Genomic DNA, 27725 nt, shown 5'->3' with positions numbered 1-27725 from the left:
GTTAAGCCTGCAAGGGGGGTGGGGGGTGGTATTTGAATTCCAAGTAAAGGAGAATGAATCCTAGGAGAGCTGACAGAGGGGTTTCTCAGAATAATGAAAAGAGGAGCCCCAAGAACACAGTCATGCTAAGGACTCAGAGAGGAGCTCGCCCAAGAGGTGCAGGAGCATGGAGGAGCCCCGGAAGGAGGTCTCAAAAAAAAAAAAAAAAAAACCCGCATGGATTGAGTATCTGATGAGTGCACCAAATTGAGAGCAGGTACAAAGCTCCTTAAAGATTAAAGATCTTAGAGAAAAATGACTAATAGGTGCACAGAAAATCAAGCAAACAATGAAACAAGGCAATTACTGCCACCTGGAAAAACAGAAAGTTGTAAAATCCAGGAGATGTGATCATAATACACACCATTTCTCCAGTGTAAACAATACATTGGCCATCGTAATAAAACTGAATTTTGATTTAAACCATGGTATAGATATATTGGTAAAGGCGGACGGAGAGAGATAAGTATTTGTAGGGATGTGGAGGAAGCTTTCAAGTAAGTTAAAACCTCATCTTACAAAGGATGTCCCTGGGGAGAGGACCCGGAGATGGGGAGAAAGGGTCTGAAGCCTGGTGTTTTTCTTTATAAGCCTTCTAGTCCCTCTTCACCTTTAAAATGTTATGAACATTGCCATGCACATGTATCATTTTGATAAAAATGAGAACTGAATTGTAAACAGAGGAGCAACGTTCCGGGCACTGTGAACAGATAAGGACTGGGAGCAGTGGGTGGCATTACGGGGTCACTGATGGCCTTGAGAAAGTGTGTGCCGCTCACTGGCAGCAGAAGGGAGAGCTGGAGCCGCCTGGCCTCCTTCTGGATGGACAGATTTGAGTCTTGATACTGGGTTATTCGATCTGACAAGTAATGTTTCAGGAGACCTGCTTGATTTCCTCCGTTTTCCTTTCCTTCGGTGTACGTTTCAGAGCTCTTGGTCTATGGATCTGCTATGGAAATGGCTACTGAATGAGAAGCCTCCAAACCACCTTGAAAAGAACCTTAAATCCTTTGAAACAAGATGAGGACACATGGACGAAAGGAAGGAAGACAAATACGTCAGTAAGGGCACTGCCACCAATTCTGGAGATTCTCCTGGAGAGGCATTCATGCACTTTGACTGGACCTTCTGTGTTCTTCACTTTGCCGTGATATTGTGTGCGTGTATTTGCATGAATACACTCATGTACACACTCATGTATGTTATTTCCTCTCGTGAACCCAACAGCACTGTAGCGGCTACAGGAGCCCCAGAGTGGTGACAACTAATTATGAAACACCAGGTCTGATATGTCCCTTTTATCGTATCTTGCAGACGCCTTGCATTCCCACAAAATCCCCCAGTGGCCCTTTGTAATCCTGGAAAGGAAGTGTCAATCTGGAAACAGCTGTTCTTCAGATAGTGGGATGACATCCTGATGAGCATACTATGAGCAACAGAGGAAACCTAAGGCTGATGGGACTGTGAAGCAAATATTTTTTCTAGACAATTAGACTCACATGAGAAAGCCTATATTCCTTAGCAGTGCTGAGAGGAGAGTCAGTGACCTATGAATGACAAGTCCTCAAGCCCTATGGGATGTTGGACACTTTTCTCTGGTTCTCTCCTGGGAGGTGGTTCTGGAAAGGCAGTCCAGAGTCACCTTGCTCAGAGGCCCTACCCAGGAAAACCCTGCTGGAAAGCAGAAGAAGCCTGTCCCCAGGGCTCCACGCCCCTGTTGGCTGCAGAGCTCAGGACCGGGTACCTCTTGCCATTTTGGGAGAAGTCAGGAGAAATGGCCACAGATTGATGAAGTCAAGGCCAGGAGTAAATGCTGTGCTTCCACAGAACCAAAACCCCTGATAATTCCAGGGAGAGTGTTGGGTGGGAGTAGTAAGAGTGAACATAGGAGTAAAGAAACAGAAAATGACTTATTGCACTTTGGGGATTGAAACAGATGCCTTTATAGGGGAAGGCAAAGGGAAGATGCGGATTAACCCATGAGCACCTCCTTTGCATCAGGCATGGCCCTGGGCACTTGCTCTAAATTACCTCTTTGAGATCTTCACTAGGATCCTGTAAGCTGGGTAGAATTAGCTACATTTTATTGATAAGGAAATCAAAGCTTAGAAAGATTAAATGCGTGCCAGCCTGCTGACAGTCACACAAGTAGGAAGTGGTGCTGAGCTGGGACTGAGACCTAAGCTCATGCAACTTTAAAGCTCATTTTCAATATTCTCTAGGGATGTATAAATGGAAATACATCAGAGGATCCTGTCCTTCTTAACAAGGCTTGCCCTCAGGAGAAACTTTTTTTGTTTTTTTTCAACGTTTATTTATTTTTGGGACAGAGAGAGACAGAGCATGAACGGGGGAGGGGCAGAGAGAGAGAGGGAGACACAGAATCGGAAACAGGCTCCAGGCTCCGAGCCATCAGCCCAGAGCCTGACGCGGGGCTCGAACTCACGGACCGCGAGATCGTGACCTGGCTGAAGTCGGACGCCTAACTGACTGCGCCACCCAGGCGCCCCATGGAGAAACTATTTTATGAAAGCCTAAACAATGGGGAAGGGAAGCCTTCCTGGGGAGCCTACTGGGGAAGGGAAACACACAACTGCAGCCGGAGCTAGGTTTCCAAATGAGGGAAGGAAAAAGCCCAACTTCAGCCCCTCCACCTATCCTGTCTCACCTAGGGGAGGAAAAAAAACTTGAAAAACACTGGTGAAGGTGAAGTCCCAAAGGCTCACTAAAAGACTGAGAACGAGCAAAGGACTATACAATGCCTCTCCTCCCATACCTTACCACCACATTACTAAAGGCCTATTTCCCATAGTTCCTTTCATACAATACATCATGTCCACCTTGAAATTACAAGGCATACTAAAAGGCAAAAAAAACCCCAACAATTTGAAGAGACTGAACAGGCATGAAAAACAGAGTGAGATATGGCAGGAATTTGAATTATTAAACCAGGAACTAAAAAAAAAGTCAACTAAAATTTATATCCTAAGGGCTTTAATGGAAAAAGTTGGCAATATGGAAGAACAGATGGAAATGAAAACAGAGAGATGGGAATTCTAAGGATTCAAAAGAAATTCTAGAGATCAGAAACTGTGAGAGAAAAGAAGAGTGACTTGATAGGTTTACTAGTATACTGGACACAGATGAAGAAAGAATCTCTGAGCTTGATGATAAGAACATAGTAACAAACAGAGTTAAATGTTAATCTAACAATATCAATGATCACTTTAAATGTCAATAGTCCAAATATACAGCTTAAAAGACAGATATTATCAGAGTGGATCAAAACACAGGACCAAACTATATGTTTTCTATAAGAAACCCAAAGACACATATAGGTAGAAAGCAAAGGGATGGAGAAAGGTATACTATGCTAATACTAATCAAAAGAAAGTAGGAATAGCTATATTAATTTCAGACTCAGCAGACTTCAAGTAAAACTATCAGGAATAAAGGGGGTATTACATAATGATAAATGGGCCAATTCTCCAAGAAGACATAACAATTCTTAACATATATGCTCCTAATAACAGAGTGTCACAATATGTGAGACAAAAACTGATAGAACTGCAAGAAGAAAAAGATAAAGCTATTAGTATAGTTGGACATGTCAATATTGTCCTGTCAGAAATGGACAGATCCGGCAGGCCCAAATTCAGTAAGGACAAAGTTGAACTCAACAACACCATCAAGCAACTGAATATGATGGACATCTATAGACTATTTCATCCAACAAAAGCAGAATACATATTCTTCTCAAGCTCACATGGATCTTTCACCAAGATAAACCATTTCCTGGGACATAAAACACATCTTAACAAATTTAAAAGATTAAAAGTCATATGATGTCTTCTCTCCGACCACAATGGAATTAAACTAGAAATCAATAACAAAAAAGATAGACTATACTTGAATATTAAACACCATAGTTCTAAATAACACATGGATCTCATAAGAAATCTAGAAAGAAATTTTAAAAAGTTTTTTGAACTAAATGAAACTGAAAACACAGCTTATCAAAATTTGTGGAGTGCAGTGAAAGAAGTTCTCAGTGGGAAATTTATAGCATTAAATGCATAAATTAGAAGAGAAATCTAAAAATCAGTAATACAAGCTTCCCATTAAGGAATATAGAAAAAAGAAGAGCAAATTGAATCTAAAGTAAGCAGAAGGAAAAAAACAAAAATTAGAGCAAAAATCAGTGAAAGTAAAAACAGGATATTAATAGCGAAAGTCAATAAAATCAAAAGCTGGTCCTTTGAAAAGATCAATAAAAGCAATAAATGTTTAGCTAGGATAATTTAAAAAAAGAGAGAAGACACAAATTACTACTATCAGATGTGAAAGAGGAGACGTCCTTTGGACATTAAAAAGATAATAAATGAACACTATGAACAACTCTGTGCCCACAAATTTGATAATCCAAATGAAACGGATCCATTCCTTGAAAGACAATCTGCCAAAACTCACATAAGAAGAAACAGAACCAATAATCGATAACTTTGCAAAACAGAAAGCCCTAGGCCCAGATAGGTACAATGCTAAACTCTGTGAAACATTTATGGAAGAAATTATACTAATCTTCCACAATATTTTCCAGAAGACAGAAATAAATACTTCCTAATTCATTTTATGAGGTCAGCATTGCTCTAATATCAAAACCAGACAAACACATTACTAGAAAACTACAGACTGATATATGTCATGAACACAGATGCAAAAATTCTCAACAAAATGTTACCAAATTGAGTACAACAATGTATAAAATGGATAAAAAGTGAGATTTGTTCCAGGTATACAAGGTTGTTTCAACATTAAAAATCAACTAATGAAACAAAAATGCAAGGGAAAAAATCCTAAAGAAGAAAACTCACACAATCATATCAATAGATGTAGAGAAAATATTTGACAAAATCCAACACCCATTCATGATAAAAGCTCTCAATAATCTAGGAAACAGAGAACTTTCCCAACTTAAGGATATCCTCAAAAAGCCTTCAGCTAAACACCATACTTAATGGTGAGAAACTTGGGAGTTTCCCCATTAAGATCAGGAACAAGGCAATGATGTCTTTCTCATCATTGCTTTCCGATACCATATTGGGATCCTAGTTAATGCACTAAGACAAGAAAAAGAAATAAAATGTATACAGATTGAGAAAGAACATACAACATATAAAGCTGTCTTGGTTCACAGATGACATGATTGTTAATATAGAAAATCTGAAAAAATTAACAAAAATACTCCTGGAACTAATAAGTGATTATAGAAAGGTTATATACTACAAGGTTAATATACAAAAGTCAGTTGCTTTCCTATATACGGCAATGAACAAGTGCAATTTGAAATAAAAAATATGTTACCATTTACATTAGCACTCCCAAAGTGAACTATTTAGGTATAGAAAGTTCTAACAAAATATGCACAAAATCTATATGAGGAACATGAGAAAACTTTGATGGAAGATATCAAAGAAGATCTAAATAATTGGAGAAAAATTCCATGTCCATGGATGGGAAGACTTGCTATTATCTAAATGTCAGTTTTTCTCAAATTTGTCTATAGATTAACACAATCTCAGTCAAAATCCCAGCAAGTTATTTTGTAGACATGAACAAACTGATTCTGAAGCTTATATGGAGAGGCGAAAGATCCAGATTAATTAATTCAATATTGATGGTAAAAAAGTTGGAGAAAGCTGATACCACTCAGCTTCCAAGACTTACTATAAAGCTACTTTAATTAAGACAGTATGGTACTGGTGCAAGAATAGATAAATAGATCAATGAAACAGAATAGAGAGCCCAGAAACAAACCTACATAAATAAAATAAACTGATCTTTGGCAAAGGAGAAAAGGTAGTACAATGGAGAAAAACAGTCTTTCAAACAATCAGTTCTGGAACAACTGAACATTCACATGCCAAAAAAACAACAACAAAAAAAAGAATCTAGACATCAGACTTGATAGCATTTACAAAAATTAACTCAAAGTGGCTTGCAGACTTAAATGTAAAACACAAAACAATAAAACTCCTACAAGATCTAGATGACCTTGGATGTGGTGATACCTTTCTAGACATAACACCAAGGCAAGATCCATGAAAGACATAATTGATGAGCTGGACTTCATGAAAATGAAAAACGACTCTGCAAAGAACTGCCAGGAGAATGAGAAGAGCCATAGACTGGGAGAAAATATTTGTAAAAGATGTATCTGACAGGTGACCGATATCCCAGAGAGACAAAGAACTCTTAAAACTCAGCGATGAGGAAACAAACAACCGGTTTAAAAAGTGGACCAAAGACCTTAACACACACCTCACCAAAGAAGATATACAGATGGAAAGTAAGCGTATGAAAAAGATGTTCATGTGATATGTCATTGAGCGATGGCAAGTTAAGACAACAATGAAATACCACTACACATCTATTAGAACGGCCAAATCCAAAACATTGATGACACCAAATGCTGGCAAGGATACGGAGCAACAGGAGCGCTTGTTAACTGCCGATGGGAAGGCAAAATAGCATAACCACTTTGGAAGATACTTTGGTCATTTCTTGTAAAATTAAACACTTACCATACAATCCAGGAATTGAACTCCTTGGTGTTTACTCAAATGAACTGAAACCTATGTCCACACAAAAACCTACACACAGATGTTTATAGCCATTTATTCCTAATTGCTAAAACTTGGAAGCAACCAAGATATCTTCAGTAGGTTAATGAATAAATAAACGTTGGCACATCCAAACAACAGCCTATTATTAAGCACTAAAAAGAAATGAGCTATCAGGCCACGAGAAGGCTCGGAGGAAACTTACATGCGTATCGTTAAATGAAAGAAACCAATCTGAAAAGGCCACATACTGTATGAGCCTAATTATATGGAATTCTGGAAAAGGCAAAATAGGAAAGGAGACAGTAAAGAGATCAGTGGTTGCCAGGCAGGAGGGAGGGGGGAGGGATCAATGGAGCAAAGTGGATTTCTAGGGCAGTGAAGCCATCTTACATGATTCTGCAATGGTGGATACATGTCACATGTTAGTCACCCATAGTCAACCCATAGAATGTATAGCACCAATAGTGAACCATAATGTAAACTACTGAGTGACAACGATGTGTCAGTATAGGTTCCTTGATGGTGATAAACATATCGCTGTAGTGTGGGATGTTGTGAGTGTGTGGGAACCGGAGTACAGGGGAAATCTCTTTACTTTCTGCTCAATTTTGCTGTGAACCTCAAATTAGTCTGAACAATATTTTTCAGCAATTAATAAAATAGAGTATACAGAGGCTGATCTGGAGATGATAGTGGTAGGATGAACTGGAGGGAAATAATAGATATAGGACAATAATTAGATGGTTAGTCCAAGCGAGAGGTACTAAGGACCTAAACTGGGCCCATGAAATTAAGGGTTGTATTTACAGAGAAGGGTGGAGTATGTGATCCCACTTCCTTCTAGGAGAGAGTATATCTAGGAACGCGCAAACAAGATTATTGGAAGTAATTGGAAAAGTGTGTGTGTGTTGGGGGGAGGGGCAGCTAAGGACAGAAAGGGGCTACATTAACGACTTGGTGGTATTTAAATAAAACAACTTCTTGATTAATTTTTCCCTGAGGTGACCAAGCTCACACTCACCCTTTGGTATGCCACACACAGACAACCCCCCCAGACAAGACCCTACAGCCACCACCATGGCAGACCATGGTGGTTGGGCAGAGGGTATCAGCTGACAAAGAAACTTCCCATCCTGCGGCTCAGTCTCTATGTATACTTCAGAAAATAGCCATGCTGGCCATGAACCTCGCGTCACTGGAAATCCAGAAGGTCGCTCTCCTTTCTTGACACATTCCTCCTGAAGGCATAACTTCCTGATCCTCTAGTCAGAATGAATGCGAGGTTTTGGGACCCCAGTATCCAGCCTGCAAAGGGTGATTCCCTTCGGGAATCCTGCCAGTATAATGTTGCCTCAATTAGATGACAGATTATAAATTAATAAAGAAAAGAAACCCCAGACTCTCACGTCTGCCAAAACACACCATTCCCTGTGAGGTTCCTGAAAGGGACTTAGTGATGTATAGCGAAAGGGCCAACCCCCCACAGCCTTTTCCAGATTCGAGACACAGACTGGCTGGTCCTCAAAATGTACCACCACCGCCTTTCCCAGGGGAACGCCAGTGTTGTTCTTGGAAGGAGAACACTTTTCTTTCAGCTGTATTACCCCCTGCATGCTTCACACAGTCTGTAGCTCCCTACGCCCCCATCAGTAATACAAAACAGACCTATCACCAACAGAAAACCCCAAGAAAAGAGTAAGAATGACCGTGGTTGGTTTGGGGTAGAAATGATGTTTAGGTTGCTACGGATGATGGGGGCTTTCAAAGATTGTGTTTCTAAAACCATCACAGGAATAGAAGTATCCTTGTCAGCTGCTGCTGCTTTAAAAAACCAGTCACTCAAACAGCCTTATCCCATAAAATCAATTCCTGAGGAAGTCTTAGTAACCTAATCCCTAGGACAGTGGACAAGATCGAGACACCGGTGCTCTGTACAGAGTGATGTTTTCTCTCTCTCCCGCCCTCTGCACGCTCCATGGGAAAAATACAGTATGTTGAGCCCACCCTCTCCTTTGTTTTCTGGAATGATCACTTCACTTCACAAACACATCTAAGTCTCCCCAGGAGTACCTACTGTGGCTGCTTCTGTCTCTTTGGGCAGGTGTTTTCTATTCCTTCAACCCATTCATTCAGACGTCTGGACATTACTTGTTCTGAGAAGCCATTTCTCCACTATGTCATCCATACAGACCATTCCGCGCCACTCAGGCATTTAGCCACTTTATGGTTTTCTTCCCCCGAGGCACACGAGCGAGAAATAAAGACGCTGTGTGAGAACTGGACAACTGTGGAATAGAATCCTATTCAGCAAAAGGGACAGAGTCGTAAAGACACTGGGGGTGGCAGAGGAGGACCCATTGTGCGGAATAAATGAAAGCCTTTACTTACAAACACATCCATGAGCAGGTGCTCCAGCGTCACTTCAAAGTCTTCCAGTTTGGCGGCTAGAGTCATAACGAATGCTCCGATTTGCGCTCAGGCCTCGGGGGTGGCCCCAACCTGCACACTCCTCAGCTCAGAAAACACGGCCGGTGTCAAATTTAGGCACAGGCGGAATGGGCACTAGTGGGACGCGGAACAGAGCATCGCAGACCGCGCCGATGCAGCTCTGTAGCCAGAGATCTTTAAGGGTTAAAAAGAAAAAATCTGCACTGATGGCACTAGGGGACCACCCTGGGTGCAAAGTGATGTCACCAGGTAAAGAATCCAGCCACCGCCTGCTCTTCGCAAGCTTCCTGGTCTGAGGTGCTGCGTGAAACCCCAAAAATGGGCGAAAGAGAAGGCGCCGGGGGGATGATGCCAGGCAGCAGCGAGAGAATGGAGGAAGCCGTCTGACTCTGATATTTATAGGGCCACATGTTTTTGACTCTAGCCCATTTCTCAGTTCATTTCTGACCTTTCATAAATGGCCAAGCACACTGGAGTGTATTGTAGAGCGGGGGCAGTGGGTCCCACAGAAGTTGGCTGTGACCAATGCTGGGGCAATTCACACAGACACGCCATCAATAGTTCTTTGTGAAAAACCCATCAGACCTTGTTCTGTACACGACGACAGAAAAGCACATAGTCTTGTGAAAAACAAGGAAACGAAAGTTGTGGGGGTACTAAATTTTTCCTCAGAATATTATTAGATCCTGACACTCTCCCCCGTCCTCTGTCCTCCCCACCCCCTCTCTTGCAAGAGTAGATAAACATCAAGGAAAAAAATTTAATCTCTTGTGTCAACTCCTCAAGCTTCTGCCAGTAAAGAACATCCACTATATCTTGCAAATGTCATTTCTCCATTTTGGCCTTCAAAGTCTGACATTTTTTTTTTCTTGCCTAAAAGATTTTAACATTGTGGTAAAACACACATAACGTAAAATTCACCATCTTCACTGCATTTATGTGTAAAGTTCAGTACTGTTAAGTACATTCGCATTGCTGTAGGACCAATCTCCGATCTCATCTTACAAAACTGAAACTCTGTGCCCATTAGACAAATCGCCGTCACCCCCCTTCTTCCCAGCCCCTGGCACCCACCATTCCATTTTCCATCTCTATGGATTTGACTACTCTCGGTACCTCATATAAGTGAGATTATACAGTACGGAGTTTGTACCCAGTCCTTTTGTGTCTGGCTTCTTTCACTTAGCATGTCTTCAAGGTTCATCTATGTTGTAGCCTATGTAAGAATTTCTTTCCCTTATAAGGCTGAAATCTTATATCCTAAGAAAGACTCCTGGTTTGGACAATTTTTCAGGCCTGGGAAAATCTCTCAGGAACACTTGGCTGTCAAGTCTTTAGTGGCCATTCCTGCTGTGACGTCCTAACCCAGACAGCCTTGGTCTGCAAGTGAGTTCTGTCCTGTTCCCTAAACAAGCCGAATGATCCATGGAGAGTCTAGTCTCTGACTCCACACAGAATGTGACCACTTAACAGTCAATACTGATGGCAGAGAAGAGGGTGCCCCGGGTGAAGTTGAGGAATTACAAGAAGTCTCTGCTCTACAATAAAACTTTCCCCACTTTCTGTTGGCAGAGCTCTGGTCTCAAGTGGGAACAATCAAAACTCTCCAATTTAGTATCTTTCCATGAATTTCCATTTCCCCAAAGGAGATACAGACCCCCTTGAGTCAGCATTTAACATTTAAACAGAGCAACCACAAAGTAAAGGACAAAGGAAAAAAGTTGATAAAAAGCATCATACTATTTCTAAAGCGGATTTGGAATCTGTCGGTAGTTTAGCTTGACAGTTGGTCATAAATTGTACATAAATGTTCTCTGAGTTATGGTTTCAATTCTGTTTTGGGGTCTCTCATGGAGGAATTCGAGTGGCTTCATGACAGGCATCTCTGTTTAGGCAACGGCACCAGGGAGGGGGAGGCAATGCTGTGATGAATGGCTCCAATAGCCAAGAATGTACAGAAAATATATTTCCCGGATGGGTGAACTCGTATTCACAGAACTTCCTATCAGCTAATGTGTTTACCATGTCTGCAACTGGTACAGTGAGTAGAGCAACCAATGTCAGCAACAAAGACTCAGCACAAGCTGACTTCTTGCCATGGAGCTGCCATCTTTTGTTAAAACTATGGCCGTCCGGAAGATACTAAAAAAGGCCAGGTGCCTTCTCTCACCAGGTGAGAGCACTGGGCAAACAATCAGCTATATGACCAGGAGACCATCGGGGAAGACAGGTGTAGACATACATGCAGTATGGTCTGGTCTCCCAGCAATCACAGGAGAGCTTTCAAGGTCAGGTTTTCTGTAGCCCCCCTCTTTATGAATGGAATTTGGGCAAAGTGTTTCAAATATCTGGAATTTTCTAAAAGGTATACTTGCTTCTTTCATTAATTTTCTTCCTGGCATGGACAAGGGATCAACCAATGGAGAGCAGTTAATGTTTTTCATTCAAGGCAGGCAGTCTCCCAGCCCCAGTGGATGAGTTTACGTGTTTTTTAAGGAGCAGGCAGTGGCTTCTCAAGAATATAAACAGCAGACTTCAGGGACAAGAAGCTGTGCTTAATTTGAGCCATGTGAGTGGTTAGAATTCTTGAACGAGGGCTCTGAGGAGGATTTGTTGAGAATACCCTGATTTTAGGAACAAATCACTTTCACAGTTTCAAAGAGGAGAAATTGACCAAAAGGGAGTTAGCATGAAGAGAATAAGGAAATCGGTATCGGGTTGTGGATATCACCCGTAAGAGACAATTATTATGAGTTCCAGCATTAGTGGATGATATCAGCCATGTGGGGTAGGTGGGTACCCTAGAAACAGAGGACCACACCACTCTTCAGGTGGGTGGGCCAGGGGACTGTTCATTTGGTGCTATAAGGCAAGTTCACTAGTGTCAATGCTTATGAGAAGCTGGTGAAGGATGGCTTTGGTGCCTGAAGGGGAGATTTTTTGAAGCAACTATAGTCTCTCTATATAAGATGTATTTTTGTTAATGATGGAGTTTTACTGATGCTAATATCAACTCTGAACATTTATGTGTTCATTTATTCATGCATCCTTTCTACAAACACTTAATCAGCACCAGGGCCAGAGAGTGGGTGATGAGTGCTAGTGCTGGTGGGAAGATAAAGACACAGCTCTCTCTTCAAGACCTTAGAGTCTTGAGAAGACACGGCGAGATGTGCTGGCGTAATTCTATACTGTTCTTTTCTGAGGCTATGAGAGAAGAGTATACTTCCTTGTCAGGTGCACTTATTCTGGGACTTGGATGTGCAGGAGAGCTTGGTGATAAAGGGAGAAAAGACAGTGTCACCCCCACCCTATGGGAAAGGCAAGGGCAAGAATAAGTGAGGTGTAGAGTACCCCTTCAGATGGATTTATAGCAATAAGTGGCAGGGGCACGGCCGGGGGCACTGATGGATGCTAGGGGTCTGAGCCCAAAGACCGAATTGCATTTGACAAGGTGGCAACCAAGGTGTCAAGATTCTCAACACAGGATTATGACACCATCCCAGAGACATGCCTTGGACGGTACAAATCTCATTTGGAAAAAAAAAAAAATACCTTGAGCAGTTGATCAAAGCTTCTTGGCCACCTGAGAAGGACCTGACATGCACCACTGTCCCGGGGCTCCCCAAGTGAGAACAAGGAGTCAGCAATACACCTGATATGGGAGGCAAATGCTAGAATTTGTTCTGCCACTTGAATAAAAACATCGGTGCATAGGGTTGTAAATTTCGAGTTTCTTTCAGTTTGAATCTTCAGTGACCATCTTCTTCTCCCCTGTCTATGAAAACCGCCCCCAGCAGGGCTCAACATTTTGGTGATAGAAGTCAATAAAGGGAAAGTTTTTGGAAAGTGGGAATTTGGCCGAATTCCTTGTACAGTCATGTAGATAGGCACCCCTCAGACTCCCCAGGGGAGCTGTGGGCAAACCATCTTTCTAGAGAGTACCGTGTTTTCTGCAGCCCTGAAAACAAATTGTCTACTTCAAAAGCATGAGTCTTTGTGGAGGCGAGCGCTGTGGTTCAACCAGATCACAGTCCAATTCATATCAAACAATCTATTACATACAATGACGAGCAAGCCCAAGGCAATAGGTAATTGAATAGGCAAAAATGTTTTTCCGGCAAGGTCCCTCTCTCCACCCTAGAGCAATGATTTTCTATTCAGTAAAACCATTTCATTTAAAGGTCAGGCACAAAGGAGTAGATCAGACCCCCATCCTGTTGATCAGAATTGGTCACTGAGATAACCTAGACACCATTTTAGTGCCTCAACTGGCGAATCTAAGCAGAAATTTGGTCCAACAATGAATTAATTACTAAGATTTTTTAAAAAGCAAAATCACGGGCTTTTATTTTGATCACTCAATTATGTCCCCCAGTTTCTAGGGCAAAAAACCCCCGACAATATGTGTAAATGTGACTCATATCAATGTCTTATCGATGTACTTCTATGTCAAGCTTCTGCCTCACCTTAAAACCAGAAAAAGAGGATTTTTAAAGAGATTATGCTTGTTTAAGTAAACGAGACTCTCTTGATGGCCCTACAGACAGCTGCCTGTCTGGGTCTAGTTATAAAGGCTCGCCTGTCTGCTCGAGCTGTCTCTCGGAGGACAGACGTGTTAATTTAAAGGTTTGTCTCTATGGGGCCCCTGGCAGGCTGGCACAGCAGTGGCTCAGGGCAATGGTATCAGCAGACCACGCTCTCAGGGTCTGTTCATCCTTCCCGTGTTGGCGTCAGACGGTTAACACAACCAACCTTGTCTTCCCCGTTCACAATGCATTTTCGATTTTGACAGCCTGACAAGTACAAAGGCTCTATTCCTCTACATCTGTCTCCACCCCCCCCCCCCAACCCCAATCTGCCCGTCTCCCCCCACCCGCATCCCCTGCCTGGTCACAACGATGAATTTGAAGACTTTCAAAATGAATAGGCAGTGAAATTCGTGTCAGGCACATGCAGGAGTGCCTTGGGTTTATGATGCAGAGAAACACATAATGACTCGCTTGATCGCTCAGTCTCGCCACCTGTCACTTGCTCTACAACTTGGAGTAACAGAAGCTTGAGGAGGTTCCGAAATCAGCACCAGTGGGGCACTTCGGGGAGACGCCAAAGCAACCCCCTCAGCTCTTCCATCTGTGTTTTCTCAGCCACCTCACTTTCTGGAGTTCAGAGGCAGTTTTGGAGACACAGATCTTTACCACATTCTCCCAAATCTTTTATGAATGTTTTCAATGACCCTTTCTCCTCTGTAAAAGTTGCACAGGATTTAAAGACTTCCATGCCTTCCATGCATTCCTTGTCTGGAATGAGAAGCTGTGAGCACAGGGACCATGAGATACTAGTTGCTAGGGACTGAGTGTTTATGTCCTCCCCAAACTCACAGCTCTCTCCCCAGAGAGCTCCCTCGCCCCTTCCTTCCGCCATATGAGGTCAGAGCTAGAAGAAGGTTGTCTATAAACCAAGAAGTGAGAAGACTATGAAGCAGGAAATGGGTCCTCACTAGAGGCTGAACTGGCCAGCGCCTTGACCTCGGACATCCTCTAGAAGCCTCTAGAACCATGAGAAGTAAATTTCTGTTGCTCAGAAGCTACCAGTCTGTGGTATATTGTTAAAGCCGCCTGAACACATGAAGACACTACCGTTACAGATATTACATGAATGAGAAGTTGGCTCGGTTATGTCATTGCCCAAACAAGTGAGTCTGCTGGTGGTAAGAGAATATCCCAGGGAGAACCACTGTCCATTTTAAGTAATTCTGACTTGGACTGGGTTTTCTCTCCCCAAAAGCCTTTCTTGTGTTGCCCTAGAATGATGAATGACTCTTAATGCTTTCAGTCAATGGCCTTTTGTTATGACTCTTGTATAATGTCCCTTACTGCCCTCGAGTGAAATCATGGATACTATAACCTACCTACACATGTTATTTAAAAAATACCAACGCAACTCTGCTATGTAAACAAGCAATAGGATGAAAGTAATCGATAAAGAAATAACACAGAGCACTACACGTAAATGTCTTTGTATGATGCCACTACTCCAGGAAACGTGGTGAACGTTCTCACTGGAGATTCAACAGACCCAAACCCAAACTGACATCAGCCTGCTCCCTGAGATGTCGGTGTGGTGGTCTGCCTCCCACCACCTCCCCGCCCTCGTCTGTTGCTGGAGGACAGCCTCCCTGGGCTTGACAGTGATAACAGGAGAGAGGAGAAATCTGGAAGTAAGGAAACGCAGCTGTGTGTGTTTGAGCAGAAGAGAATAGTGTCTGGGATTCATGCACATTCTGATCAGTCTTAGTAACTTAGCAGCCTCTCGTTCCAGACCAACTCAAGAGTGATTTGAGCGGCTGTAATTGTTACCAGACAGGCCTGGGATGGAACTGAATGTCTCCTCGTCTCCAGCATATTCTTGAGATATTATGTCCCTGATTAGCAGGAGCTATCTAGTGTAACTTGAACATTTTTCCATTTGGACCCTAGGGCTCTCCATTGCGGACAGGCCAGGGGTCTATGGCACTTGGGCTTGACTTTGCATTTTTACTTTTCCCAGGTGCTCATCAGAATCCACCTGCTGTATTGTGCATGTCCTGGCCTTACTCAAGCCTCAGAGGAAATGGGCACTCAGCCAGCTGTGGCAGGCTAGCATCACGCAAGTGAGGCTCTCTGGGAGTTCATAGGTCATCAGAATCCAGAGAGGCTGGCTCCTGGCTGGACTCCATCCGTCCTTTGGCAGGACCCTGTGTTTTCCACACATCATCTCCAGAACTTGGAAGAGCGTTCCTGGTACAGCTGGTCAAGGAATGGCAATGACAGGATGGCCGTTGACCTTGTACTCTCATGCGATTAATATAGTCCCATCATGGAGAAAAATGAAGCTTCCACAAAACAAGACAAATATTTTTGTTAGAGGTACTCGGAAGGGGATGGATGCTGGGCTTTGGGTGGCCTCTACCCACACCTCACAGCTCTAATCAAAGTTAGCTAGAGTGCTGACCCAGACAAGAGAAGGAGGTAAAATGACCTGAATTTATCTCTCAATGGCAGGACCGCTCCAGAGACCAGGCTCTGACATCCTCACTCAGGCACCCTTGAAGAGAAGAGGGTTTGTTTCTTCACGGGTTCTCCGACATTTCTGCAAAAACTAAAGTTCCTGGGGTGATTTCGTAACAGGGAGATGAGCTGGCTAAGGCAGGTGGATGGAGGAACTCTTCACCGATCTTCCTGAGCCTCAGAAAGGAGTCCAAAACATCCAGGTGTCTTAGAGTCTACTTCTTTTCTGAATCCCATTTCATGCTACACTGTGCACTGCTAAGAGTGGAGTGAAATCTTTTCCTAAAAATGGTATGGGGAAAAGCCCACGGGTCACATCAAGACAACAAGGCATTAAAGTATGGAAACTTGAGTAGCAGTTGCTCAGTTGAGTAAACTGTGTATTAACTATGATACATAAATATGAAAATTTCCACTTGCTACACGACTTGTCCCAAGTTAGTAGGGCTGCCTCCATAATTAATATTGCTTCTCTCACTTTTTACATGAGGACCTTCGGCTTAAGAGGGAGAGTGAATGACCTAAGAGCCTATCCCATTGGATAAGCCAGGATTTGCTGTAACTAGGTTTCCACGTGGCTACCAGCGGGCTGGCTGGTTGGAACTGGAAGTAAGAGGCACAGTGAGGACAGGGAGGTATTCTCAATGTCAAGTCTATACTTCTTCCTGCACAGGGAGGCTGTCCCAGCACAGCTGAGGCAGGAGTGACACTGGGGTCCCCAGTCTCTATACTTTAGGATCTCAGCCTCTTTGGCTCAGTTTCCGCATGGGTCCAATTCCAGGCAGAGACCAGACAAAGGTTTCTAGATGTTGGGCGTTATGGAACAGTACAATTTGCACATCAAGTTAAATATTGGGAGGACCAAGCTAGGGTTGTCAATATACTAAGTTGGGGCATTAAAAAATAAAAAAAGTAACAAAAACAAGCCAATTATCTTAGTGGGTTAAGTGTTGACTCTTGATTTCTGCTCAGGTCATGATCTCATGGATCATGAGTTTGAGCCCCACACCGGGCTCTGCGTTGTCAATGCAGAGCCTGCTTGGGATTCTCTCTCTCCCACTCTCTCTGCCCCTCCCCCCACTCGTGCTCATGCCCGCATGTGCACGTGCACAAGCTCTCTTTCTCTCTCTCAAAATAAATAAATGTTAAAAAAATCCCAAGCCAATTATCATCTGCTGTCAACATGATTATATTAAAGAAAAGACATTTCAACACACAGCAAAAATGGAAGAGATATCATCTCAGATTTTAAAATGGAAGTCAGCTGGATGTCTGTTGTCTGTGTGTATTTTCTGCTGTGCCACAGGGACTTTATTTCAGGCCTGTGCAGATCAGGGACTGGAGCCTGGAACCACAGAAGGGGGGGGGGTCCTCAGCTGCAATTCAGCTCTATGCCTGTCATTTTATCCCTAGTTTTCAGGGTATTCTCACTACTACTTGCCACTAAAACAGACCGAAGACCCTCAGGAATGAGCTGATGGTGAATCATGGGAGGCAGAACCATGTGACTTACCCCTCCCCAACTCTCTTACCATTGAGAATAACACCGGGAGGCAGACAGGAAAGCCTAAATGAACACTCTGCCTTCACTCTGAGAGGCGTGGAGAAGGGATGAAGCCAGACCAAGGGAGAGGAGAGTAATGCTTATTTCACTTCTTGATTAACACACATCCTTCCCTGCAGGCTTATTCTGGAACCAGCAAGGTTCTCTGGGAGCTCCAAGCCTCACCTTGATGAAGACTTTTCTCTAAGCAAGCGCCTGAGAAGGAGCAACCTGGTTTCTGTCTACAGAACGAGACCCTCTTTTTGGAAACTCGTTTTGTTAGTGGTTTTGAATAGGTAGTATACGCAGATGATACAACATTACAAACTAACAGGAGAGTACCGACAAATAGTCTCTTTTATACCTCTGACTTATGGCCACTCAGTTCCTACTAGAGGCAACCACCTTTATTATTTCTGGAGATGTTCCAATCAGATTCAGGCACAAAATATTACCATTTGGGTATGTGATATGTATATATGTAATAAATACCACAAATATTCACAACTGTAAATAGTACTTCATTGTCTGGAAGGTTTCATTTAACCTATTCCCTATTGATGGGTATTTGAATGGTTGCTAAGGCAACGCGAACATGCAGTTTGCCCACATGCCAACATATTTGTAAGATAGACTTCTAGAAGTGGAATTGCTGGCTCGAAGGTCATATACATTTTTTATAAAACCGATACCGTAAATTTTATTCTCTATAGAGTTTGTACCAATTTATATTCCCACAAAATAGAGAGTGCCTGATTCCTGACACCCTCAGCCACAGGGGTGACGTGAATCTTGTAATGTGAAAAACGGCATCACATTTTATTTCAACTTAAAATCTCCGTTAGTAAGTGAAAATATTGTTCACACCAATGCCCTAATACTAATTCCCTGTTTTAAACCAAGGCTTCATCGATCCAAATGGGTCCAGCTGTGTCTCATAAACATTCCAGTAATGGGCATACACTAATGATTAGCAACAAGATGTTCGACCCAACTACCCACTGAAGTCCACATTCAAAGGCAATTTGAGAGAATCTCTATTAATGGTTCCCTTATGCATCTCTGGATTACATACCCCAAAACACACCTGTTAGGATGAATGAAAATTAAAACCACACTAAGCAAGAACAAAGGGTAATTCATCCAAATAGTCCTCTTCGGCCTTGAGAAGGGATATCAAAGCAGTGGAAAGGTTGAATCTTGACAGACTTTGGACCATGACACCTGATCAGATGTGGACTGTACAAAATTGATATCAGTTGTCAGCCGCTCAATTTCAAATCTACCAAACTCTGAAGCTAATCTCATAGAGGATCAGCAGTGGAGGCAATAAAGGTCCTCAGAATTTCCACCGTGTGCCAAGATATACGAGCATCAACACCTCGAAGCATGGCTGCAGGTTGCCCGTGACTTTGTTGCGCAGACTTGTTACCCGTGACTTTTATTGGCAAGGCTCATCCTACTGCCTCACTAAATTTATGATGGGCCTCTATTTTACTCCGTCACTAATCTCTGCTTAGGTTTCCACTTACTCTCAAGGTTATGAGCTGTGTTTGGACAGAACGATAATAATACTGACCTTCAGGATACCATTTCTTGAGCATTTTTGAAAGGGGCAGTGTAGACACCGCTGATTTCTTGGATATATAAGAAATCATTCGAGAATAGAGGCCAACAAACAAAATAGTTAATTTAATTCATTTAACTTCATTTAAGCACATTCAATATCTACCAACCTTGTTTTCTATTGAATTTGCATTGAGGCTGTTGCGATTTTTGTCATGATACTGCAAGCACTGAGCTATTAATCCTGTGGCTGGAAATGTGTAGACTCGTGAATCGTTAGGCTACTTTATAGAATATGACCTGCACTTAGACCACTTACTTCTCTTGTTGTTTAATAATATCCTTTTTCTCACAAGGGGGTCGAAATTGTATATATGACAGGTGAAGCAGGTCTTTCACAATTAAGAATTTGCATTTCTAATTTCTTTTTTTTTTTTTTTTAAGTTTTTTTAAATGTCTGTTGAGAGACAGAGCGTGAACAGGGGAGGGGCAGAGAGAGAGGGAGACACAGAATCCGAAGCAGGCTTCGGGCTCTGAGCCATGAGCACAGAGCCCGACGCAGGGCTTGAACTCACAAACCGCAAGATCGTGACCTGAGCTGAAGTTGGATGCTTAACTGACTGAGCCACCCAGGCGCCCCTGCATTTCTAATTTCTAAGTAAGATGTTACAGCTTGCTCCCTTGCTTATCTATCATCTATTATCTGTGTATCTCCTTCCCTCCCTATCACTCATCTAGTCTCTGCACCAGGCACTATTTCAAATGCCTTACAGATACGAACTTATTTAATTCCTACAGTAGCCTCACCAGGTAGCTATCATTCTTCCGTCCCATTTCACAGATGGGGAAAATCAGGAACAGAGCGGTTAAGTGACTCAGTCACAGTCACGCAGCAGTTTCAGTGGTGCAGTCTGGACGTGAGCTCAAGTCTCCTGGCCCCAGAATCCGTGATACGACCATACACTGGGCCTGTGTGTGTACGATATTCTAGATTTGTGAGCAATCACATGTCCCCTGTCACTGAGGGAAAATCATTCTTCTGTTGAACGAAACAGAGAGAGCTCTCGTGAGGAAGCAGAGCTGGTTAAAAAGTGTGTGTGGTAGGGGGCGGGTTTACTGGAAAATATCTGGTTCCCATTTACAAGATGCTCTTAAGAGCTTCTCCATTGTGTCATGGAGAGATTCAATAATGGTACCAAAGGAATTTGGTTGAAGTGAGTGTTGGAGCAAAGAACATACAGTGATGTAATTCTTGAAGTTGGGGGAGGAGTGTAACATTCATGTGAGACTGGGGTCAAGGGAACAGCCTCCGGGCCTTGGCCTCAGTTGGCCTGTCTGCCGAAGGCCAGCGCGGATCCAGTGGCCCGGGGTCTGGATATTCTATCTCCAGGTCCCTGATCTGGCTTTCATCCTTGGTTAAGAGGACTGTGGACTCTTCAGACACCACACATGAACTCAGGCGTCTCCTTTCGCTCTCCGCAAATGTGCATCTTCACAGGCGCTGACTGAGGTCAGCGGGAGACGGAGTTCAGCCCTGAGGTGGCCACAACGTTTCGTCTTCCTCGTGCAGGTGTTTCCTGTAACGAGGTGCTGACGGGAAGGTGACTGACTGCAGAAATGCCCAGAGTTGAGGGGGCAGGAATGGCAAGGTGTCTTACCAACAAGCCTGTAGAAACACACTTCTCTGGGCTTCGAAGAAGCATGCACCGGGCATTCAGAGTGGAATCACTGTTTTGCTTCCTCTTAATTAAAAGAATTATATGACTCCCTTGCGAAGAAGCAAAATGACTTATTTTATCATAATTAAGCTTTTCGAACAGCAACTTGCAGTGCTTTGAAAAAGTCATGGCGTCTGTGGAGTTATACTCGATCCCTTTTTTTGTTTTGTTTGGTTTTCATGCTGAAATTGGGCAATTAGAACACTTCTTCTTTCTCCAAATGAAACAGAGCTCTTTCTGTCCTTCAAATTCTTCAGAGCCTAACAGCTTCCTTACGATGGTTTCCAAAAAGCCTTTCTTCCTTTGACATTCTTCGAGAAGCCCTGCTGTGTTGTAGCACTTCCAAAATTCCAACATTTTATTTACAGATTAAAGTTCCATCCTTACAATTTGGACTAATTCAAAGTCCTTCTGTCTGTTTATCAATTAGTTTTCTGCACCCCAAGGGAAACACAGCATAGTGTTCACACCTGAGCTATTTTGTTAAACAAGACGTAAAATTAGGAACATTTGCAAATAAGTTCCATATCTAGGCATGCACGCAAAAGAAACGTGTCCACATGGGCACCAAAAGATATGCCCAGGGATTTTCACAGCAGTATTACCCATAATCGCTCCAGAATGAAAACAATCCAGATGCCCATCAGAGGCCGAAGAGAAAAATACATAGTTTATTCACGTCGGAGAATCATATACTGGAATAAAATATATCAATAAAAATGAATTAACCTCCGTTGCATTCAAGAACATGGGTAAATCTTTTATTTTTGAGTGACGGAAGCTAGACACAAAATGGTACGCATAGTGTGGTTATATTTACATAGAGCTCGAAAGCACTGAAAATCTTAAATGTATAGAGACAGGATAAGACTCGGAAAACCTTTATTGATTGATTTTTGTATTTATATATGTATTTATTTATTAATTATTACGCTTATTTATTAATTTTGAGAGAGACACACAGAGACAGTGTGAGCATGAGGTAGAGAGAGAGAGGGAGAGAGAGAGAGAATTCCAGGTAGGATCTGCACTGTCAACACACAGCCCAATGTGGGGCTTTGGCTCATGACACCGAGATCATGATCCGAGCCGAAACCAAGAGTCAGATGCTCAACTGAATGAACCACCCAGGCACCCCTTTTTATTTATTTTTTAAAAGTTTATTTATTTATTTTGAGAGAGCAGAGGGGCAGAGAGAGAGAGAAGGAGAGAGAGAATCCTAAGCAGGCTCCACACTGTTGGTGCAGAGCCCCATGTGAGGCTCAACCCCATGAACTGTGAGCTCACAGCCTGAGCTGAAGTCAAGTGTCAGAGGCTTGGCTGACTGAGCCACCCAGGTGCCCCAGAAAAGTTTTTTAAAAAGGATACTTCTACTTGCAACGTGTTACCATGTTATCTATGTATTAAAAAGAATGTTTTCTTTAAAAAAAATTTTTTAATGTTTACTTACTTTTGAGAGAGAGAGAGAGAGAGAGAGAGAGAGAGCGTGGAGGGGAGGGGCAGAGAGAGAGGAGACAGAATCCGCAGCAGACTCCAGGCTCTGAGCTGTCATCACAGAGCCTGATGCGGGGCTCAAGCTCAAGGTGAGATCATAACCCGAGCCAAAGTCAAGAGTCAGACGCCCAACCAACTGAGCCACCCAGGCACCCCTATTCCATGTTATTTTGCGAAGAAATTCTAAAATTTGCTGTGCTGTGGGGATATAAAGTTAATACTCAAAGGAATTGCCCTAGAACGTACATTTATATTTTAGCAAAGGCTTAAATCACGAGCTTTATCCACACAACTATTTTTTCCTTCCCTCTTCCACCTCAGTTCCTGCCCACTGGCTTCCTGAAGTCTCCCATTGTCTCCTGCATCCCTGTCTTCCTGTCTGAGGTGCAGTCGAGCTGTTCTCCCAGTTCCGTCATCTGCCTTCCCTACACGTCCCCTCACCACCTGGGATTTTACCCACTCTGATGACAGTTTCTCTACCTCTTTCTGCTGTGTCGTTCCTAAATCCCCACTCCTCACTCTAACTCCTGTCCAGCCCTCCAGCCTCGAACACCCAGCTGCCTGGACAGCCACAGATGGCTACATCTTTTGCCATAATCACCCAATAAAACATAACATCTAACTAATTTCTCACTCAACTGCCTGCGGCTTTCTGCCTGGTTATTTGGGTTGATGGTACCACCACTCACTCAGGTCCCCAGCCCCCTATCTCTGGGTCGCCTCGAACTTCCCTCCTCCCCATTTCCAATAGGTCACCCAACCAAACCATCTCCAGTCTCCGTCTCCAGTGTTGTTACCATCTTGGGCCTTCGTGGTTTCTTCGGCTGCGTTGGGCTCCTCACTGATCTCACTATCACAAGTCTCTTCCCATGCTAATTCTTCCTACTTTTGGCTACTTGACTGTGTCGAGTCGTGTCCCCCCTCAAGTTCATGTCCACCAGGTTCCCGTGAATGTGACCTCATCTGGAGACAGAGTCATTACAGACGTGTGTCAAGTCAAAATCATCCCGTAGTAGGGCGAGCCCTAAATCCAATACCATTGGTGTCCTTATTAGAAGAAGCAAATTTGACAGGGAGACATTGTCATACTTGAGAAGGCAGAGACAGAGATTGGAGTGGTGTGTCCAAGCTCAGGAATACTGAACATTGCCAACAAACAGCAGCCGCAAGAGAGGCACACGACAGATTTCCCCCAAGAGCCTTCAGAGGGAGCACGGCCTTGCCGACACCCGGATTTCAGAGACCTCCAGTCTCCACAAGTGTCGGAGGATAAATTTGTGTTGTCTGAAGCCACCCAGTTATGTACTTTGTTGTGACGGTCTTAGTAAAGAAATAAAGCCGCCACCGCAGCCTTCATAAAATACTGCTTTTAACCACGATACATCTCTGTTCCAGGATTTTCAATGCCTCCCTCGTGTGTACTAGGTTAATTTAAGTGATTCATCTAGGTTAATTTAAGTGATGCTTTTACCAGTCAGTCCTGCCATTATAACTTCATGTGAGTTCTGCTACAGAATCTGGTAGCTTCCTCTCTTCCCAGCACCCACCTGCCTTTTCCACGCCATGTGCACAACATCTGATGGGACTTCTCCCTTTGACTTCCTCCTGTAGAAATTGTGCTACTTTTTCAAGGCGTTCAAATGCCACTATCTTCATAAAGCATTCCTCAGCGAGGTGTGTGTATTCCCTCTTTTTAAAAATTTTATTTATTTTGAGAGAGAGAGAGAGAATATGCATGAGTGTGAGCTGGGGCGAGGCAGACAGAGAGGGAGAGAGAGAATCCCAAGCAGGCTCCATGCTATCAGTGCAGAGCCCGATATGGGGCTCGATCCCACAAACCATGAGATCGTAACCTGAGCTAAAACCAAGAGTCAGACACTTAACCGACTGAGCCACCCAGGGGCCACTGTTCCCTTTGTTAACATCCACAGTTAGCACCTCTGTTATATACAGATTGCATTTTGTTTGTCTTATGGTGATTCCTGTATTTTAAACAAATGTATTATGAAATGTCTATGGCATAAATATAAAAAAATGCTATTTAGCTAATTGGATCGCTGAAACATACTTTCAAGTTCACTAACTGAATACTGTACATCTTTTGGATCACTAGCTCTGACATATCCTGGCATGCACACAAATTATGATTCACTTTCCTTGACACATTTGTTGAAATAATTAAAATATTTGCTTAAGACACAATCAGACTTTACGATCTCTACTGCTCTATAGTCATTGCACTGATTGGGAGTTGTAACACTTTCCTCTGCATAAAACTATGGGGTGAAAGCTTGTGAATGGACTACAGAGGCACTATTTTCTTCTACTCTGTTTGGCTAAAGGAATGTTTTGAGCCTATTATTATTATTTTTAATGTTTCTTTATTTTTGAGAGAGAGACAGAGCATGAGCAGGGGAGGGGCAGAGAGAAAGGGAGACCCAGAATTCGAAGCAGGCTCCAGGCTCTGAGCTGTCAGCACGAGCCCGATGCAGGGCTTGAACTCACAGACAGTGAGATCGTGACCTGAGCCAAAGTTGGACTCTTAACCAACTGTGCCACCCACCCAGGCGCTCCTTAACATACTATTAAAAAGACACAGGGCACCTGTTGGGATGAGCGCTGAGTGTTGTATGGAAACCAATTTGACAATAAATTTCATATTAAAAAAAATAAAATAAAAGTAACAACAAAAAATAAAAATGAAAAGACACAGGGCAACATACAGAGCTGTTTTGTAACTTTTTTTGAAAAAAGCGTTTTCTCAGATCATTGGAGTCCAAAGGGCTTAATTTTTAAGAAAACACAAGGCAGAACTATTCTACTACATTTAATGCCAAGGTGGAGGTCATTTTCAGCCTTACTGGTTTCTCTGGTCATCTTATTCCTGGCCCCTCAGCCTTTCTGACTCCCGACTTGAGAGAGGTAATCATTTCTCTTTGCTCAGGGCCACGATCAGGCCCTGACCTTCGTGCTCACAGCTAGAATGCTTTAATGAACGGGATTTCAGTATCCTGCCTGGTTTTGCCCCAGAGCCGCCTGAACACTGGGAAGGGGGTGATTTTGTGGCTGCCCTAATGAGGGAAATCCCACAAAGTGGTAACTGCCACTGTCGTGAAGCACGTTCATCAGGGTTGCCTGCTGGAGATTATCTGGAGAAGGGAAAGAGCGATGTCTTCATAGACTGTGGAGTTACATCCTGGGACTAGGCTATCCATATTCCTTCCAATTTGTCAAGAGATGTAGTGGTTGGACTTCCATCTCCAACATCACTCTCAGAATATTGTGGGACAACCATCTGTGAGGCATAGTGAAGTCTTGATACGAACAGAATTTTGATGACTTACATTAACATTTTAATTCCATTAAATAGGATCCATTGAGTAGGGAATAGATTCTTCATGGTGGAACTGTGTCATTGCAAATTGTTTTGTTTCGGCTTCTTCATCCTTTGCAATCTTGTTTTTATTGTTGTCCTTGCCTCGTGGAAACAATGGGAAGAGGAGCTCCTTAGTTCATTGGGAGGGCAGATTGCCCACAGATGCTGATGCGCTTTGGCTGTGGTAGACCAGCATCTCACAGTGAAGTCCCCAAGCGGTATCACTGTCTTGGAGGTAAAAGAAGTTCTTTATATGCTCATCTACTGGCTATTTTTCTTGTCGTTTGATGGGAATGTAACGTTTACCCTCAAGGAGCTCTGTAAGAATTGGCCTTTGTGGAGATTTCTGGAGTGGCAGCTAAATGGGTCTGCAGGATGCAAAAGGTCCAGACTTGGCACACTGCAGACCACACCAGAAGTTGGCCCAGAGCTAGACATCCCATCCATCCAGGACAAAGGGGCAAGTTGTCTTCTGGAGTCCAAGCCCGAGGTGACTCACGTGGCACTGGCTTTGCAAATGGTTGGGAAGGAAAGAGGATCTTAAAGCTAGAGTCACACTGTAACCACTGCCTGGGTCTAAGATTGACCACTTGAAGGCTTTTGGAGAATCTCCCTTTAAAGATTGTTGATTCAATGTTGGTCATCTTTCAGGGATCTTTCCCTTGAGAAGCCTTGGCTTCAAGAGGACTGGAAAGCCTCAAAGACTGTAAATAAAATGTGGGTCAATACATGTACAGGAAAGAAAGAGTTTGAATTTCAGCCTTTCAAACTGGAGTGTGGTCAGCTTCAGTCATTTCAGATGCCAGACAGTCAAGGGGGTTGATGTGAACTCTGCATCATCTTTCAGACTCAGTCTTTAATCAGCTGATTATCAGTTCATGGGGAAGTGAATTTTTTTAAATTTTTTAGTGTTTATTTAATTTTGAGAGAGAGAGAGAGACAGAGCATGAGTGGGAGAGGGGCAGAGAGAGGGAGACAGAGAATCTGAAGCAGGCTCCAGGCTCTGAGCTGACAGCTCAGAGCCTGATGTGGGGCTTGAACTCCCAAACTGGGAGAGCATGACCTGAGCCAAAGTCGGATGTTCAACCAACTGAGCCACCTAGGTGCCCCAGTGGAGAAATGAATTTAAACATTCTTGTCTACTCCTCTCCTGGCTGTGCCCTGAAAACCTAAAGAAGAACCCTGCTGTGTTAGTGCCCAACAACACAGAAAGCAAAACTGACTATAACATGAAACGTGAAACTTTAGGGATGAAAAGTACTTTCCGTCTTAGAAATGTCCCCTTTGAGGAATTTCCACGTCCAAGAAGTACAGGGGAATGTGGTTCTGGGCTTTCAATACCAGTGAGTGGCAAGGTAGCTGCATGAACTTGGAAGAGGCTCTAGAGTGATGCAAAATAGTTAGAAATGGGGCATTGCTGCCTCCCCACTGTGGGGCCCATGACAGACCCCTGAAGTCAACCCTCAGCTTCCTTCTCCACCAGTGGGGACAACAGTAGACACCACATAGAGCTGTTCTGACCACTTAATGAAAAATGTATAAGGCATTTAGCACACAGTCTACCACATAGTCACTCTATAAACGATAGACATTATTTCTGTTTTCTTTCTCACTTAGATCCTGAGATAATGGGAAGGAGGGAAGTAGAGATCTCACAGAAGAGGAGGAAGTTAGGGGAAACTGAGGAAGAGGGTATGGGTGGACACGAGTCAGTAGCCCATGGCCTTGGATCAGCATAAAGAATGAACCTGCCTACCAAGATATGACTAGGATGGCTAGTCCCAGCCAGCTCCAGGACTGGAAAGCTCCCTGTAGACATTCAAGCCAGAGTCAGCATGGCTGGGACTGGAATGGATTTGGATGGTG

General features: G+C 43.3%; 1 protein-coding gene across 3 annotated transcripts in view; it reads right to left on the bottom strand.

Annotated features, from left to right (window-relative positions):
• The window catches only part of FRMD4A (FERM domain containing 4A), a 611772-nt gene that overhangs the window by 322146 nt on the left and 261901 nt on the right, over positions 1 to 27725 (bottom strand). The window contains exon 1 of one of the 3 annotated variants that reach the window (XM_040451378.1): positions 9054 to 9432. The exons of the other annotated variants lie outside the window; for them this stretch is intronic. Within the exon in view, the coding sequence (XP_040307312.1) occupies positions 9054 to 9119 (66 nt within the window). The 5' untranslated portion in view covers positions 9120 to 9432. Of the gene's footprint in view, positions 1 to 9053; positions 9433 to 27725 lie in introns of those variants that run through there. 3 annotated transcript variants of the gene reach the window in all.

The sequence above is a fragment of the Herpailurus yagouaroundi genome, unplaced genomic scaffold, assembly GCF_014898765.1.
Source record: "Herpailurus yagouaroundi ecotype Mexico unplaced genomic scaffold, PumYag 203, whole genome shotgun sequence".
Taxonomy (NCBI): domain Eukaryota; kingdom Metazoa; phylum Chordata; class Mammalia; order Carnivora; family Felidae; genus Herpailurus; species Herpailurus yagouaroundi.
This window is presented reverse-complemented; position numbering and strand designations above follow the sequence as displayed.